At 36.9% G+C, this 19,016-nt stretch overlaps 1 protein-coding gene across 19 annotated transcripts in view; it reads right to left on the reverse strand.

The window, feature by feature from the left end:
• Nucleotides 1–2,031: 2,031 nt before the first annotated feature.
• LOC106879297 (guanine nucleotide exchange factor VAV2) overlaps nucleotides 2,032–19,016 on the reverse strand; it is a 154,969-nt gene continuing 137,984 nt past the window's right edge. For 12 of the 19 annotated variants that reach the window (XM_089339476.1, XM_089339472.1, XM_089339474.1 and 9 more), the window contains 8 exons: nucleotides 18,874–18,897; nucleotides 18,326–18,447; nucleotides 17,896–17,958; nucleotides 16,316–16,443; nucleotides 10,477–10,599; nucleotides 9,099–9,189; nucleotides 7,934–8,027; nucleotides 2,032–2,650 (listed from right to left, as the gene is read on the reverse strand). In XM_089339476.1, the coding sequence (XP_089195602.1) occupies nucleotides 2,403–2,650; nucleotides 7,934–8,027; nucleotides 9,099–9,189; nucleotides 10,477–10,599; nucleotides 16,316–16,443; nucleotides 17,896–17,958; nucleotides 18,326–18,447; nucleotides 18,874–18,897 (893 nt within the window). In that variant the 3' untranslated portion in view covers nucleotides 2,032–2,402. Of the gene's footprint in view, nucleotides 2,651–5,113; nucleotides 5,284–7,933; nucleotides 8,028–9,098; nucleotides 9,190–10,476; nucleotides 10,600–16,315; nucleotides 16,444–16,529; nucleotides 16,652–17,895; nucleotides 17,959–18,325; nucleotides 18,448–18,873; nucleotides 18,898–19,016 lie in introns of all 19 variants that reach the window. The other 7 variants (XM_089339479.1, XM_089339481.1, XM_089339471.1 and 4 more) reach the window with 3 other exon arrangements.

A 19,016-nucleotide genomic window follows, 5' to 3' on the forward strand; every position in this document is an offset into this window, starting at 1 on the left:
TCTATATTGTCATTGTGTGAACTAACCATGTAAAAACCTTGCATATATAGGTGCATCTATAAAACCTGTGTAGTGGAGGTGCAATGGCCCAGTGGTTAGGGCAGCGGACTCGCAGTCATAGGATCGCGGTTTCGATTCCCAGACCGGGCGTTGTGAGTGTTTATTGAGCGAAAACACCTAAAGCTCCACGAGGCTCCGGCAGGGGATGGTGGCGAACCCTGCTGTACTCTTTTACCACAACTTTCTCTCACTCTTACTTCCTGTTTCTGTTGTGCCTGTAATTCAAAGGGTCAGCCTTGTCACACTCTGTGTCACGCTGAATATCCCCGAGAACTATGTTAAGGGTACACGTGTCTGTGGAGTGCTCAGCCACGTGCATGTTGATTTCACGAGCAGGCTGTTCTGTTGATCGGATCAACTGGAACCCTCGACGTCGTAAGCGACGGAGTGCCAACAACAACAATAAAACCTGTGTGCCTATGTGGTGTATGTAAAATGGAGTAACTCAAACTTGATAAGCTGATAATAAAAATAATAATCATAAATGATAGAAATAATAAAAAGAACTAAAATGGAGGTGGTACAATAAACAAAATATTTAAATTTAGAAGTAAACAAAAAAACAACAGAAATCAAAAGAAAACACACACACGTACACGTGTGTGTGTATATATATATACGCACACACACACACATACTACACATATGCGAACATACATACATACATACATGTGTATATATATATATATATATATATATATATATATGGATATAGGTGTATGAGTGTGTGTATGTATATAATGCGCATATGTGTGTGTCAATATGTGTGCATGTGTGTAAATGACTGTTATATATATACATATATGTGTGTGTGTGTGTGTGTGTGTGTGTGCTTATATTTGTTTACATATATGTATATATGTTTATATATGTACATATTTTTGTATATATGTTTATATATATATATGTGTGTGTGTACACACACACACACACGCTTACAAACATATACATACATGGCAGTTATTTTCCTGTAGTCAGCAGAAATCATTTTACACTAATAATATCCAAGTTCCAAAAAAACAATCTTTCTTTTTTTTTTAGTGTTCATTGTTTTCTTAGAATCAATTTGATTTTGTCCACATTGTGAAGGCAGCCTTTTTACCTATATGTCAAAGCAGTTTTATCAACACATGGGGCAGTTTCTTTTTATTTACCTACATGTGAAAGCAGTTTTGTCGACATGTGAAGGCAGCATTCTTGCCCACATGTGAAAGCAGTTTTGTCAACATGTGAGGGTAGCTTCTGTCCTCATGTAACGTTTGGGGCTGCAACAACTCCACAGTCAATCTGAGAGAAGTAGTAGCAGTGTGTGTATGTGTGTATGTGCGTGTGTGTTGTAAGAGATGCAACACTCAATGAGAAAGTTTGTTCAAAGATAATCAAAATAATCTCAAGAAAGGGAGACAGGCAGACAGTAAAAGACATCACAGAAAGAGACAGAGAAATAGATAGATACACAGATAGAAAGAAGTAGACAGACAGAGCAAGATAGATTGACACACACACAATTATATATATATATATATATATATATGTATATATATGTATGTGCATATGTGAGTGTTTATATATATATATATGTATGTATATATATATGTATATATATATAGGTAAGTAGATAGAAATAATGAAATTAGTGAAATGTAGGTTGCATGTTTAGTCAAATAATTCCACACAATGTACAGATGTTATGGCAATAATATTAAAACCATATCCAAAGATTTTGTTTCTTCTTCTTCTCTGTATTAAAGGTTGTTTTTTAAGTGGGGGGATGCTGGATTGAGTGAACAAATGGGACATTATATATATATATATATATATATATATGTGCACACACACATACACACACACTTGTATTTATATACACACACACACACACATATACATATATATAGTTCTCACATTTTTTAAAAACTGACAGAACCCAGTAAGTGGGTGATCCCTGGAAAATGTGAAGTTAGGGCGTTCTTCTTTTTTTCCTTTTCTTCTTTTTTTCCTTTTCTTCTTTTTTTTGTTCCTTTTCTTCTTCTTTCACGTCCTTCCTTTTTTCCTTCCTCCTCTCCCAAATCAACAAGCTTGTTTTAGGTGGGGGAGGTAACCATGAGAGCAGAGTATAAGTGGCGTTTGCAGCTCATCTCAGAACTGAACTCGCCTGATGAGACGGGGTGGAGAAAAAAAAAACAAAAAAAAAAAACAATGCATAGTATATGCCAGGTCGATAAAGTGAATGAAACAGCAAACAAGAAACATGATCACGCATGCATGCATATATATAACCATATGATGCACACTTCCATTGACGTACATGCTAACAGCAGGCATACTTCCACAGAGTCAACACTTCAGACTAAGGTGGTGGTGGTGGTGGTGGTGGTGGTGGTGGTGGCGGCGGTGGTGGTGGTGGTGGTGCTGGTGGTAGTGATTGTTGTCGATATTGTTGTAGTAGTTTTTTTTGTTGATGTTGTTGCGGTAATGGTGTTTTTGTTGTTCCTTGGAATACAAAGACCAGATGGAGTTCGCGACGGAGCATGCTGGTTTCCTCGTTTTAGTCTTCTTCTTCTCGTACGTATGTTAGTGGAAAGTAGCCGACCTGCAGATGAGGCAGAGAAAAAGAAAGGTAAACGTGACATTCGGTAAAGGAGTCAAAAATGGGTTCCAAAAGGAGACGAAGTGCAAAAAAGAAACTGTAAGAACAACAAACATCAGGAAATGCTTATTTATGTAGTGCAGTGTTTGATAGAGTATTATACAAAATAATTAGGTAGAGTATTATACAAAATAATTAGGTAGAGTATTATACTAAATAATTTGCAGTATTTGTTCAGGTTCTCTACTTTTTAGGTTCAAATTCTGCCAAGGAAAACATTGTCGTTCATTTTTATGGGATTAATAGAATAAAGTACCAGTGAAACACTAGGTTAATCAAGTAATCCAGGTCGAAATTCTTGGCCTTGAGCCTAAATCTGATATTATTAATTAGTGGACAAGCCAAGGAGGGAGGCATGAGGTGGTTGCTTAATCACCTAGAATCAGCACCAGATCTTTCTTAAATCACACTAGTCTTTGAAAACAGAAATGAAGGACATATTAGATAATAATGTATCCTAGATATATATTGTGTGTGGACAATAGGTGGGATGTTCATGGCTGGAACATCTCTGCTCTTCTACATCAGGGTTGGGCTGAACTTTAAAAAAAACCCAAAACCAAAGATACTACACATTATAGACGTAGGAGTGGCTATGTGGTAAGTAGCTTGCTTACGAACCACATGGTTCCGGGTTCAATCCCACTGCGTGGCACCTTGGGCGAGTGTCTTCTACTATAGCCTCGGGCCGACCAAAGCCTTGTGAGTGGATTTGGTAGACGGAAACTGAAAGAAGCCCATCGTATATATGTGTGTGTGTGTATATATGTTTGTGTGTCTGTGTTTGTCCCCCCAACATCGCTCGACAACCGATGCTGGTGTGTTTACGTCCCCGTAACTTAGTGGTTCGGCAAAAAGAGTCCGATAGAATAAGTACTAGGCTTACAAAGAATAAGCCCTGGGGTTGATTTGCTCGACTAAAAGGCAGAGCTCCAGCATGGCCACAGTCAACTGACTGAAACAAGTAAAAGAGTAAAGAGAGTATACATTCCCCATACACACAAACACACACGCACACAATGCTCTCTCTATGTATGTGTATGTGTGGACAAGCCAATGAGAGTGTTCCTATATGATTACATGATTTGTCAGAAAAAACAAAGGGGTTTCCTTCAACCACACCCTTGTCTATTAACCCTTTAGCATTCGGATTATTCTGTCAAATGTAATGTTTATTTATTTTGGTTCTTTTAAAGACATCATACATTATCTCATAGCTTTGATTTCTACAATGTGATTGTTTATTTTTAGAAATGACAAAGTCAACCAGATGTGAGAGGCTGAATCTAGCCAGTTTGATCATAATATTTAGAGGGCATATTTAGGCTGAATATGGCCAGTTTAAATGCTAAAGGGTTATGAGCAGAAAATTATAAGTGGAATACCCAAAGAATTATCTAAAATTCACCAGAGAAACAATGATTTGCAACAAGTCATTCAACTAGCTATCCACATATCAGAAATCTGTAGAACCAAGACTGGCCTTGCTCTAAGCAACATTTATATGGGTGTGTGGGTAGGCAGATAGGTAGGTAGGTAGGTAGGTACGGAGATGGGTGGGTGGGAAGGGAGATAATCAGGTGGATGGATGGATAGGGAGGTAGGTAAATTTACTTCCGTAGTAATTTCAACCTGACTGCATAGAAGGTTGGTAAGTAGGGAGGTTCTAGGAAGTAACTGTCCTTAATAACCAGATGCTTCTTTCTACTAACTACCTCAATACTTATCTTTGAGGTCTGATACTTATTCCATTGCTCTCCTTTGCTGAACCACTAATGTTACAAGAATGTAAACAAACTAACTTTGGTTGTCAAACAGGAGACAAACACATACATATAGACATACATTATCATCATCATTATTAACATCCATTTTCCATGCTGGCATGGGTTGAACAGTTTTATCGAAGCTAGTAAGGCCAGAGGGTTGCACCAGGCTCCACCGTCTGCTCTAGCATGGTTTCCATTGCTGGATGCCCTTCACTTTATAGAGTGTATTGAGTGCTTTGAACGTAGCACCAGCACGAGTGCTTTTTATGTGGCACCAACACACACACACGTACATAAACACAATGGGCTTTGAAGCCAAACCGTATAGATGAGTCTGGATCAAAAAAAAAAAAACAACATTATTGTAGTTGTTATGTTGTTGTATAACCTGAGTAATCAAGCAAAACACTTAAAATTGATTTTTAATCAATCAATGTTGGTCATGAAATACTTCTTGAGTAAAGAATAATTTAAAAGGCTCAATCAAATGAAGGAATGTTGTAGTAATTGTTGGATAACTCCTAGGTAATCATATAAAACACCAGAAAAATAAAAACTAGAGAAAGAAGGGTTGTTTTGTTGTTTTAGTAGAGTTAATGAGTTGAAGGTTATGTTGCTAAATGAAGCAGAAGCATACCTTTCCATAATGTAGAATCTTTCCTTTCCACCAGCCCTTGTCACCTCCAGCTTTGCTCAATATTGCCACCCGGTCACCCACCCGCAATGAAAGCTGGTTGGTGGCCGTTGCTGAATAATCATAAATGGCAACAGCATAACTCACTATATTCAGATTCCATGAAAACCCTGCTGGAAAGAGAGAAAGAGGGGCAAAATAAGGGAAACAATCAATTAGAGATGACACTTAACACTGTGTAGACCAGAATATGAAGACTACATGGTAGCGGGAACACTATGTAGAAGACATCATGCATGGGGACAATATGTAGAGGGCATCAAGCAGGGGACAGTATACAGAGGACATCATGCAAGGAGCAATATGTAGAGGACATCATGCAAGGGACAGCATGGAGAGGACATCATGCAGGGGACAATATGGAGAGGACATCATGTAGGAGAGAGTATGCAGAAGACATCATGCAAGGGACAATATGGAGAGGACATCATGCAAGGGACAGTATGGAGGGGACATCATGCAGAAGATAATACAGAGACCATATAACATGACACAATGTCAACTACATTATGTAAACACCATCTAGTCAGTATCATGTAGATAAATATAGATAAGCATAGAGCTACAAATACACACACAATATATGTATATCATGCAGGGGGCACCATACAGAAGCATCAAGTAGAGTACATTACGCAGACCATATTATGTAGAGGAGATTCTGTAAAGGGCAATAATTATGGAATATTGCACACAACAGGTATAGAGCATTATGTAGAGGATACTATATAGAGAAGATTATGTAGAGTGTATTGTATAGAAGACTAATGAAGGGTGATATGTAGAGAACATGATATACAGGATATTGTGTTGAGGACATTATACAAAGAATATTCTACTAGAGAAAATAGCATATAAGATATATAGGAAACTTTATGTGGAGAAAAGTGTGAAGACATTATGTAGGGGACATAAAAATAGAGAAGATTGTGCAGGGATAGTTAGGTAGAGGGAAGTTGTGCAGAGAACATTACGTAGAGAGTATGGCATAAACAACACAATACAGAGAACACTATGTATATAGACAGTACTGCATGGACTACAATGAAAAGAAAGTGGTTTTAAGCGGTGGAAGTTATATAGGTGACATTAAGTAAACAAAAATATAAATACATGTAAACATCAACACCATGTTGAGAAAAATATCATGAAAATGATACCATGCATATCATATCAAAGTGGTAGTTATATACATGTAATAATATATGGTCACTTACATCATGTGTGTGTGTGTGTGTGTGTGTATATATATATATATATATATATATATATAGATAGATAGATAGATATATATATATATAGGAAAATGAAGAATAAGGCAGAATGCTAAATTGGAAGCATATTTTAATAAAGATTTCTAACCGGCTTTCATTGCGAAGCAAATTTTCAAGAAGGAGAATGAAAATGATTTTTACAAAGAAGTACAAAATGAAGAAAATAATATATAAAAAAATAACTATACCAATACATTATATTGTCTTTGAGCTTTTGAAGTTCAATGGTAGTTCATGTATATAATGGTTGGAAAAATAAGGATGCATGAGAATTGAGAGTTGTGTTAGGTTTAAAGAAAGGGTTAAAAGTTTGTGTTAAGCAGGAAGTGTGGTGTCAAAACAGGAAGTGTGTGTAAGGGGAGACAAATATTTTTAGTTGGAGTTATGAACTCTTTTTCAACAGGAAGTTTATGTCTGTTCCTAGAGAAATAAGGTCACTGAGGGGTATGTGTGTTAAGAAATGGTTGGAATTTCTCTATGAAAAGATTCTCCTTGTTGATTCTTTCTACAATGTCGACCACATTATGTAAACACCATCTAGACATTATACATGATAATGTTGATAAATGTAGATCAGCATAGAGCTACAAGTACACAGACAATGTATGCATATTAGTTACTCAGTAGTATTTACATGACATTATATCCAGATGTTTATAGACACCAAATTGTACTGCATATAGCACTGTAAATTACAAAAGTTACATGCAGTAATGAGGCGTCTGCATGAGTCAACACGCAGTGCACTGAGTACACTATGTGCCCACTGCATTCTTCTACAGAACTTTACATGTAGCAATGGGGTGGTGCACTACAGCTGCATCAGACTGTCACACATAATGACTCCTAGTAACTTTGAACCAACAAGGCTACCTCTAAATCAAGGCATGGGCAAACCTTTTTGAGAAGCAGGCAGCATGAGAGAGCCGGCTCATCATCAGACAGGCTGCAATACTAAAAATACTCAAAGTAATTTTTTGTTAGATGTGAGGTGGTGAGCTGGCAGAACCTTTAGCATGCCAAGCAAAATGGTTAGTGGCATTTCATCCATTCTTATATTCTGAATTCAAATTGCACCAAGGTCAACTTTGTCTTTTATACTTTTGGAGGTAGATAAAATAAGTACCAGTTTAACACTGGGGTCGATGCAATTGACTCACCCCCTCCCCAAAATTGCTGGCCTTGTGCTAAAATATGAAACCATTTTTTCGTTGGGTATGCCATTCAGAAAGTCCTGCAGATTTGCCCATGACTGCTCTACATGGTCATGTGAGTGATTAGATATAACACCCAGATCTTCCTCACATCACACTCTACTCTTCTATTTTCTTTAGTGAGGAAAAAACACACTGGAAAAATTTAATCAGAAATATACAAAAAGATGGGATGGTCAAGGTTGGAATGCCTTTCACCATATAGATCTGCTCAATTGGGGCTGACAATGAGATAAACACCACCACTTCATGTAACAAGTCTCGTCACTACCAACCTGTTGTGCTTTCTTTGAAGGGGATCTTTAGTTGTGTCTTCAACTCAGGAAAACTGTGAACCAAGGAATTTTCTTGATACCACTCAACAAGTTCCTAAATGAACAGAAACATTTAATCCGGATTATAAACCCTGGCACATGTACAACTGGTTAAGCATAATCTGATTCAGCAATAATAATATATTAATCATAATACAGAAACAAAGAATTACCACTACTAATTCCTCACCCTCAGTAAAACAATATCTCACCTTTTAGTGTCTCCTTACATCAACTGGCCCAGGGCCTACAATAACTTAGCTCTGGTAACTCATCTTCACAGGTCTCCCACAACTCTCTGTCCTTTATTACTTCTGATGATCAAATTAGTATATACAAAACAATATTTCCCATTAGCCATGGCCTATATTAATAAAATTACTGATGATGATGACACTTGCAGTCAGGAAGGTAAAGCAGGGTTCAGTCCCCATGCATGGCACCTTGGACAAGTGACATCAATAGCCCTGGGCCAACCAATGCCTTGTGAGTGAATTTGGCACACCGAAACAGAAGATGTGTGTGAGAGAGAGAGAGAGAAAGAAATAGAGAAAAGGGGAGACTGTGTGTGTGTGTTTATGTATATATGCATATGTGTTTGTCCTCCAGGACTTATTCTTTGTAAGCCTAGTACTTATTCTGTCGGTATCTTTTGCCAAACCGCTAAGTGACAAGGACATAAGCACACCAGCATCGGTTGTCAAGCAATGCTAAGGGGACAAACACAGACACACAAACACACACACATACATATATATACATATATATATATATATATATATATATATATATACGACGGGCTTCTTTCAGTTTCCGTCTACCAAATCCACTCACATGGCTTTGGTCGGCCCGAGGCTATAGGAAAAGACACTTGCCCAAGGTGCCACGCAGTGGGACTGAACCCGGAACCATGTGGTTGGTAAGCAAGCTAAATGATATCATTGATGATGATCGTCATAATGATATTCATGACAGTAACACCATGGCAAAAATAATAGCAACGCTGCTGCTGCTGAATGTGATAAAGACTGGTGTTAGGGAAAGATGAGAAGATGATAATGAAAAATAATCTGTGAAAAGAAAAAAATTGAGAAAAATAAAGAGAGGAGCAAATGGCCATACTTACTGGGAGTGAGTGGAAAAATTTGATGTCGGCCAAGAAAAAATCTCCATCTGACGTTTTATTCACTTTTATATGACGAACTGTACTGTCAAAACTATAAGGACAAAAAAAGATGAATATTAAAGTGTTAGCATGATAACACTCACATACAAACACACATTGTATTGTCATCAGAACAGGCATGCACTGTTGTTAAAAGGAAGTGACCACACATCTGTGTTCTCCTGATAACATACATGACTGTATTGCCAGGACATAGCAGTTGTGGCTGTAGTGATGACAGCACATCAAATGACTAGGTGTTGTTAGAACAGCACATTGCATAGCTGTGTTGCCCTAACACACAACATGTGTATGATGTTGTCAGAACAAAATATACACGAGTGCTGTGTAACTGTGACATCATTATCACATGGCATGCTGTTCTTGTCAACACACCAAATGGATGTGTATTGCCATGGCAATACACTCACATAGGCACAAGCTCAATCTCCAATTACAAATTAACTCATGCATTTTTTTACACACATTAACATGTAACAGATATGTAACACACATCCACACACACTTCCTTTCTCGCGCACACACACAAACATTTCCTCCAACTTATAGCTTCATAAGTAAAACATACACAAATATACAGATACAACCCCTATAATTTAACAGCAATGACAATACAATACTATGCATTGAATGATAGCCTTATACACATGATCAGGTCATGGTGCAGCAACAACAACAGCAATAATACATACTATCGAAATATACAGTAAGTGACAACATCACACATACCCATCACCAACCTATAGCCTAACAAAAAAACAACAATAAACTGTGTATACAGAGTGACACCATCACATAAGCACATCATCAATTGATAGCCAACAACAACAAAACAGCATTCTGAGGGAGGTTACTACATAAACATCCCCCATTAGTCAACAACAATGCACGCTGTTCTGAGTAACATGATGATACATAACATCAGCCCATAGCCTAACAAGAATGACACATACACCATATAGTGAGGATGTGAAAGAACACGGCCTACACATTAGGACGTTGCATGCATGATAGCAAGCTCACAGTTTTGGTTCCCAAACTGAGTAATACATTGTATTCTTGAGCAAAACACTTCATTTCATGTTGCTCCAGTTCACACACTGTAAATTGGTAATTCTGAAACTGCCTACCATCCTTCCTGTTCAGGAGTAATGCAGGGCTCTCGATCACTTATACATCAAGGAAACTCAGTAACCATCCCTACGAGTCCTAGGACTCGGGACAGTATTTACTTATAAAGTGAGAGTCACAAAATACACACACGTACACACACACACATATGACTAAACCACAGCTTAACAACAACTTCAGTACTTACCATATACTAAGAGATAACTCTCCTGCTCGTGTTGGGTTCTGACTCTCTCTAATCATGTATGTGCCACTGGCATGACCTTCTAGCTTCTTGGTGGCACAGTCACGTTCCATTGGTCCTACATACCTGGATGAAGGAGGAGTTAGGGGAGACTAAAGTGAGTAAACAGTTACAATTTCAGTTAACATAGTAACATAAACATTGACCCTGAGACAACTAGAAAGCCTCAATGTGGTGCTTGAACAAACAGAAATAGCAGCCAAATTCCCTTCCAATAAGAGACAACATGGTCACAAACCAATCACCTTTATTCACAAGTCTGTGGTATCAGAGTGGCAAGGGATTAAACAATAACTATATATATATATATATATATATATATATATATATATATATATATATATATACACACTCGTATTTATATGTACTTAAACATACACTCACACATATATAGATATATATATATATTTATGTATGTATGTAAGTATGTGCAATCTGTGTGTGTGTATATATAAATGCATACACACACATGTAAAAGACATAGCCACTGACAGACTTCCATGGCAACTCAAGAACCAGGTTGCAGCTGTATGAAGAAAATTCCTGCACCCCATGAAATGAATTAAGATTCTATGACTAGACTAGTTTTTCATAATGTAATTACTTCAGTTTCAAAGCATGGTCTCAGAGGTAGTCACCTGCTAGAAAAACATGACTCTAATCATTCATTTGCTTAAAGTCTATATTTTTCATGCCAGCATGGGTTAGAGGGGTACTTATTTGAAGCAGAATTTTTACAGCAAGTCATTCTTCCTGTTACCAACATTTACCTGTCTTGTATTTTTTTTTTTTTTTTTTTTTGCGAGTATATGATTTTCTATTTCAGGTCTTTGGAAACACAAAACAACCAGTCATAATATCAACAAAAACTGTCAAAATCTTTGTCGTTTCACTCACATGGCAACAAGCATGGAATATCAATATTCATGCATGCACACACTCAACAGGCTTCTTGCAGTTTCCATCCATCAAATTCACACATAAAGAATAGGTCGGCCTGCAGCTGTAGCAGGAAAGAATTGCAAAATGGATTCTTCAAGCCAAGCCAAACCAGCGGGAGACGTAAGGGGTAGCCCGAGAATGAGGTGGTTCGATAATAGCCATAGTCTCAGTCAGTCACACTTGGGAATCCAACTGGAAAGTCTAATGACAGTTGCTTCTGGAAAGAGGTACCTGAGGACTCTACCCCCACAACCCTTCCTGAATAACATCTTATAGTTTCATCAGAGCCTCATATATGAAAGGCAGTTTATTTGAGGATAAATGTAATTCGTTTTTCCAATATAGATTGCACTTCATATTTGAGGCTCTGATGAAGCTATAGGATGTTATTCAAGTACTCAGCTATGAGTCCCCTACATCTCATAACAGAAACGGCTGTAAGCTAATGAAGTTCATTAAGATAATCATTTATTCCTTTATCATCCCTTTTTCTGATGTGTGTGTGTGTCTATATAACACACATATACACACATATGTATACACATACATATATATACAAAAAGCACATTCATGTATGTAAGTATATATGTACAAAATACATCACCCTTCATTCCTCCTTATCTTTCCCTAACCAAGTATCATCTATACACAGCCTAGACTTCAATTGCCAGACTGCACTGATTCCATAAGCAGAGACCATGAGAGCATCCTCGAGTGAGGCTATGCCAACCTCATCTCAAACACCACTGCACCCCTATCCCACTAAATAAGAGTGGCTCTCGGTTGGAACCCTGACAGTTACTCCAGATGATGGTCCCCACTATCACCAAGGATCTCTCCTGGCAAAAACACATCCCTAACATAGCCAAGATCACATCTCAAAGACTAGCACTTCTCTTCAGGATCAGAAGGTATTTCAGCCCCAAACAACAGCTGAACTTCTACGGGGCTCAAGTGAGGCCTATAATGGAATAGAGCAGCTGCTACAAATGTGGGATAGTGCAGCTGCTACACACATCCCAGACTACATCGAGAGAAGGGCTATGCAGCTGTTTGGCATTCCATCAGCAATGGACACACTCTAACCTCTGATCTACGGGCAGACTGTCTCTTCTCCATCTTTTCTATCACTGCTATAGTGGCTTCTACTTCACAAAACTGGCTGATCTCATACCTCTTCCACACTGGCACATCCTCCCAACTCACTCACCTCTACCTTTTACCACCTCGTTGTATCCAACCTCTTTTACTTGAAATTACCCACTTTGCCCCAAATCTTCTTCCTCGGAACATCAGCCATTTTGGATGCTAGACAAAGTCTACCAGCTGCGCACAACTGTGATTTCCAGCAGCTGTTTATAGTAAGCAACAAACAATAAACTTGATGATGACAAATGATGGCGATGACAATGATGATGATGGCTATGTCAACAAGGGTGATGGTAATGATCATCAAAGATGGGAAGACACTAGCACGGACTGAAGAGAAGTCCTTTGCTAGTATTATTAGTTCAGTTCTACAGTAGCAGGAGCAGCAGCATGGAGTTTAGCTTCATTTGAACAGAATCATTTGCAAATATGCATTAGTACTAAACATCTGCCATGCCATTTTACTACTTATACAAATACTACTACTACTATACTACATATAATAATAAATTCATAACATAGGCACAAGTTAACAAATTTACAGCTGGATTAGTCAATTAAATTAGCACCAAACACTAACACTTGATTGGTATTTTTATCGAACCCAGAAGAATAAAAAGGTGATTTTGGTGGCTTGGATCTCCAAATGAAAAAGGAACATCACTAAATTCTGTAAAATGAGCCATTAGTACAAACTTCGTTACAGTTTCTGCCATGCCATTCACATACTACTACTACAACTCAATAATAACAATAATAATAATGGTTCCAAATTTTGCCACAAGGGCAGCAATTTCGGAGGAGAGGATGAGTCAGTTTCATCAACCCCAGTGTTCAACTGGTACTTACTTTATCGACCCTGAAAAGATGAAAGGCAAAGTCGACCTCAGTGGAATTTAAACCCAGAACATAGCAACAGACAAAATGCCGCTAAGTATTTCGGCCAGCATGCTAACGATTCTGCCAGTTAACTGCCTTAATAATAATAATAATAATAATAATGATACACACACACACATACATACATATATATATATATATATATATATATATATATATATATAACAGCAATTATTATTATCACCATTACTATAGTAGTGGATTGGTAGTATTGTTAGATCATTGACAAAATGTCTTGTGATATATTGGTTATGGCTCTTTAGATTCTTGGTTCAAATCCAACCAGAGTCAACTTCGCATCTCATTCCTCTAGGGTAGCTAAAACAAAAGTAGCATAGTTGATAAAATTGACAAGACCACCTCACCTCCAAATTTCTAACTCTGTGTCCATGTTAGAAATTATATTATCACTGGAATGATACATTTCCAATCAGTAGATAAATTTCCAATCATGGGCAAGCTGATCTCAATGGGATTTAAACTCAAAATAAATGTAAAGAGATCTAACACAAAAGCATTTTGTCTATCGCTCCACTGATTCTGCTAATTGATGGTACTTAATAACAACAACAACAACAACATCAAAAACAACAATAGTACGGTGTAACAGGAAAAAGAAGATGAAGTTGGAGGTTAAGTGAGAATCAGAAGTGAAATAGAAAGGAACACAAGGGTTGCAGGGTCACTGGAAGGTAACAACTAGTAGGAAGGTTATACGTCTGAATAAAGTTGATTGAAGTGAAGTTTGAGGAACTGGTAGCTATGGTTTCTGAAGGTGAGGGAAGTTGAACTGATACGCACAGTTACGGATGGATATATGGATAGTCACTATCAGAGAAGTGTTAATATATTAATAGCAATTGATGTTGAAAAGGTTACTTTAGCGATAGTGATGGTTATAGAAGATTTAACTGCAATGATAGTCATGGTTACTGAAGAAGTTAGAAAATGATAAGCACAGTTATAGACAAGGCTGATGTAGTGATAGCTTTGTTATAGAAGAATTTAAAATAGCAATAGCCATGATTATAGATGTTAATTTAGTGATAATCATGGTTAAAGAAGTTAATATAGTTAATAGCCCAGGTTACAGAACATGTTACTGAAGTGAAAACCATCATTACCAAAGAGGTTAATGAAGTGGATAGTTATGGTTAAAGAAGATATTGTAAAGATAGACCAGGGCTACAGAAGAGGTTGTTGCAGTGATAGTAACTGTTATAAGTTATTTTAGTGATTAATGTAGTGATAGCAATGGTTATAGAAGAGGATACACTTGTGATAGTTATAGTAATAGAAGAGGTTATGGAAGCAATTACTGTGATGAGAGCCATGTTTATAGAAAATATTTGTGTAGTGATAATCCCAGTTACAAAACAATTTATTGCAACAACAATCATGGTCATGAATAAGATTAATGTACTACAATATGCCCCACCTTTGTACCTTTGTTCTTCACTATTCTGCCCACCCACCACCCATTTTCCCTTCTCTCTCTCCCTACCGATTTATCAGGTGTCATTACTAAACATCTCTAATGAAGTTTTTTGTCTTCCTTTCAGCAAACCAATATATTCCGCTTTTGAAAAGAGTAATTCTGAGGTATCAGCTTTATCAAAAGAGGAATGAGGGCCTCAACATAGCACTGGATTTGTCCAATGTAGTAAATCAAAACCTCCGCTTTTCTATCTTACTGTATAAAAAAATCTAGTCCTACAGAGATGTATAGTGAAAGTGTTCAATATATCTCATTTTATTGAGAAAAATATACTTACAAAATGTAAATATGATAACAGTGTACAGACATTTACAATTCCCCAAAATAACTCTACAGTGATTGATGGAAGTGTGAATATGTCACTGGAGAAATTTATTTTAAAATTACAAGCCATTTTGTTGCAGTTAGATAACAGAAAACATGATGTCATTTGTGAAATATAGATGGATGAATATGAACCACCACACAGATATTTTGTAAATGAGTTGAGTCAAAAGCAAACTTTTGCTCTAAATATAAAACTACGGCACTGGGTCAGTGTCTTCTACCATAAGTCCACTATACGAGTGTGTGTGCAGGGGTGTGAGATGTAGAAGAACAGATCTGCCAAACAAAAATAACCTGTGTTATTTTATTCCATCTTCATCACATCCTTTCGAGTTCACATTGATTTTGTCTTCCACCCGCTATGAAATCAAGAAAATAAGTACTAAGTAAAGAAGAAAGAGAAGAATTGTGACAAAGTGCTGTGCTGGGTGAGTTTATGAGACTTTGAATATTATTAAAGGAATTAGTTAATAGAAATAGCTTAGATATCTATGGAAATTCTTGGAAAGACAGTCAAGATGTCAGATGTTACAGTCTCACCAGTTGATTAATTGTATTTTTGTAATTATGATCAAATTGAATTGAATTGAACATTTTAAAAATAAAATCTAAAGAGTTTCTAAAGATGAGGGCAGTGTTGAATACTGCTTGTGAGAATATTGGAATATTCTAATAGGGAATATAGGACTGTTGTAATACTGAGATATTCTAGATGTTATGTTGGAATATTTTATTGGAGAATGTTGAAATGTAATCTTCCAGTGGGCAATATTGGAAATTCTCATGGAAAATGCTGAAATATCCTAATAACAAATTATGGAATACTGCACTGGGAAATATTTAACTATTCTAGTGGGGAATGTTAGAATATTCTAGTTTTAGCCTGTATGTTCGAAATGTTCTCATGGGAATACTGAAATATTCTAGTGAGCCTGCAGTGATTGTGTGAGGAGTGAGAGTACATACCAAGGGTATTTTGTTAACATAGAGGTGTCAAACTTAGGTAGATTGTTGCCATGCTCTGTAGTATTAGTAATAGCATGATGGTGGCCATTCAGCTTATGTTCAGTGTATGAAGTCTTTCGATGATGGTCCTGAAAAAGGAATTGATAGACAAGGTTTATACAAGAGGTTTAGAGGCAAACACACACACACACATATGCATGTGTGTTATACATACCAAGGATAGGATGCTAAGTTCTTCACTTGTGATGAGGGATTAATTCCATTGAGAAATTTTGTAGGATGAGCTTTCTCTGTTGCTTTCTGTGGAAATGCTTTCTCATAACATGCTGTTCTAGACTGGAAACAGAAACATTACCAAAGCTTTCCCTTGTGAAAAACATCAGCATACGACAGTAGTTGCACTTAGAGAAACTGAGTCATTTAGTTGCAGAAGTTGATCATAAATATTAACACATTATCATTATTATCAAATATTCATGTACAAACAACATGTATTAGAAAATGTAAGATAAATTTAATGTAGTCAGGCTACATGGCTTAAATAGCAATTGCTATTCCATTTAAATATAATGATTACTATACGTCCCTGTGAGCAGAAGAATGAAGTTACATGTTTACATTCCACCGAAAAATTTAGTCTGAAGATATTAAATGTATCTTAAATTACCATTATTATCATCCTCACTACTACTACTGCCACTACTATGACTACAACTACTACAGAGGTAGTGAACTGGCAGAACCATTTGAGCATTAGACAAAATGCTTAATGGTATTTTTTTCCTAGCTTATTCTACTGAGGTCAACTTTTCCACAACCAATAAAGTAAGTACCAGGCAAGCACTGGGGTCAATGTCTCCCTTCCTTAAAATGGCTGGATTTGTGCCCACATTTGAAACTATTATTATTATTATTTAAAGGTGGCGAGCAGGCAGAATTGTTAGAACACCAGGCAAAATGCTTAGCGGCATTTTGTCTGTCTTTGCATTCTGAGTTTAAATTCTGCCTTTCATCCTTTTGGGGTCGATAAAATAAGTACCAGTTGAACACTGGGATCGATGTAATCGACTCATTCCCACCTCCCCCAAGCTGCCCTTGGGGGAGGTGGCATAACTGAGAAAGTGACAAGGCTGGCTCTTGAAGACAAGTACAATCCACTTTGTATTTTAATGAAAGGAGTTAAGTTATCCACACACACATACATACACACCTTTAACTTAATTTTCAGAGAGAACCAATATGTCACTAAGAATAACAAGGATGGATTATTTTAATATCAGATACAGTTCATCCACAAGGTTTCTATCTACTTAATTTTACCCACAAGACTGGACTCAATCCAAGGTTATGGTAGAAGACATTTATTCAAGACACCACACAGTGGAATTGAATCCCATTCTTCACGATTGCAAGGCAAGCTTTTTAACAATCCAGCCATGCTTGTGGTCATAGGAATATAGTAATGTGAACTATACTGTCCAACTCTTACCCAGTACAGAACAGCAACTATTTACACCATCACAACCACCATCCTGCAGTATTATGTAGAGACATATAGACAGACAGACAGACATACGTACCCGACTTGAAACATCTGAAACTGACCGAGCTGGAAACCATCCTTCATCTCCACGTAACCGACCCTGGAATGGAATAAATATTTCATTAATGACAACACACACACACACAATCACACATATACATATATTCAAACACATACACAAACACACAGATGCAGGTATACACCATCTAGAGAGGTGGGTTGTCTTCAAAACGTAACTGTCAAAATGAATAAATCCCTATACATCTGTGATTATGGACCTATCAATGTTACATTCCCACCTGCAATGTTGAAGTCACACCAGGAGTGCATTTTCAGTCACATCTACCATGATACAACCACACCAGCTAATGTAACAGTAACATCAGCAATGCTATAGCTACTCACACATTGGTACTGTCACTGTTATTTCTACTCACTCAGACACAGGTATGAACAAATATACTTACCCGACACCATTCATCTGATTTCTGTAGAAGCTCAATAACTGTGTCACTTTGGAATTTTAAAGCGGTCCGTTCATTTGGAGGTGCAGGGATTCCTAAATATTCTTCTAATGAGCGAACATGACCTGTAAAAGGCAAAACAGTTCAGCAAATTGAGTACACAGTAATAGAATCGGTCATTTTTAGACAACTGATACTTGTCTACAAAAGTCTCTTAGACATTCTAACAGAGCAAATAAATAATCAATACCATGCTTTCAACCCACACTGCTATAAATGAAATTTAAAGATGCCAAAAACAAAAATAATTAACAAATGATATTGCCAAGAATCTGGTACAAGTGAAACCATAGCAATGTGTAGTACCAACAATACACACATGTGCAGATATATATATACATGTATACATATGCATACAAACATGTATACACAAACAACATACATGTATATAGACATAAACATACACATGGACATTACATTATATATATATATGTATGCACACACACACACACACACACACACACACAAGGAAGGCAAAACAAGATACTTACTAGTTCTTGGAGGTATTGGAGGCACTGAAAGGAAATAAAAGAATGGATATATTTAAGCATAGAACAAAATTATTGTCAGTGAAAAAATGGAAAATGTCTAAATTTAAATGCCTGAAATATGCTGTTGGTAATGAGATTACTAA

Source organism: Octopus bimaculoides, chromosome 21 (assembly GCF_046866305.1).
Source record: "Octopus bimaculoides isolate indiv1 chromosome 21, ASM4686630v1, whole genome shotgun sequence".
Classification (NCBI taxonomy): Eukaryota; Metazoa; Mollusca; class Cephalopoda; order Octopoda; family Octopodidae; genus Octopus; species Octopus bimaculoides.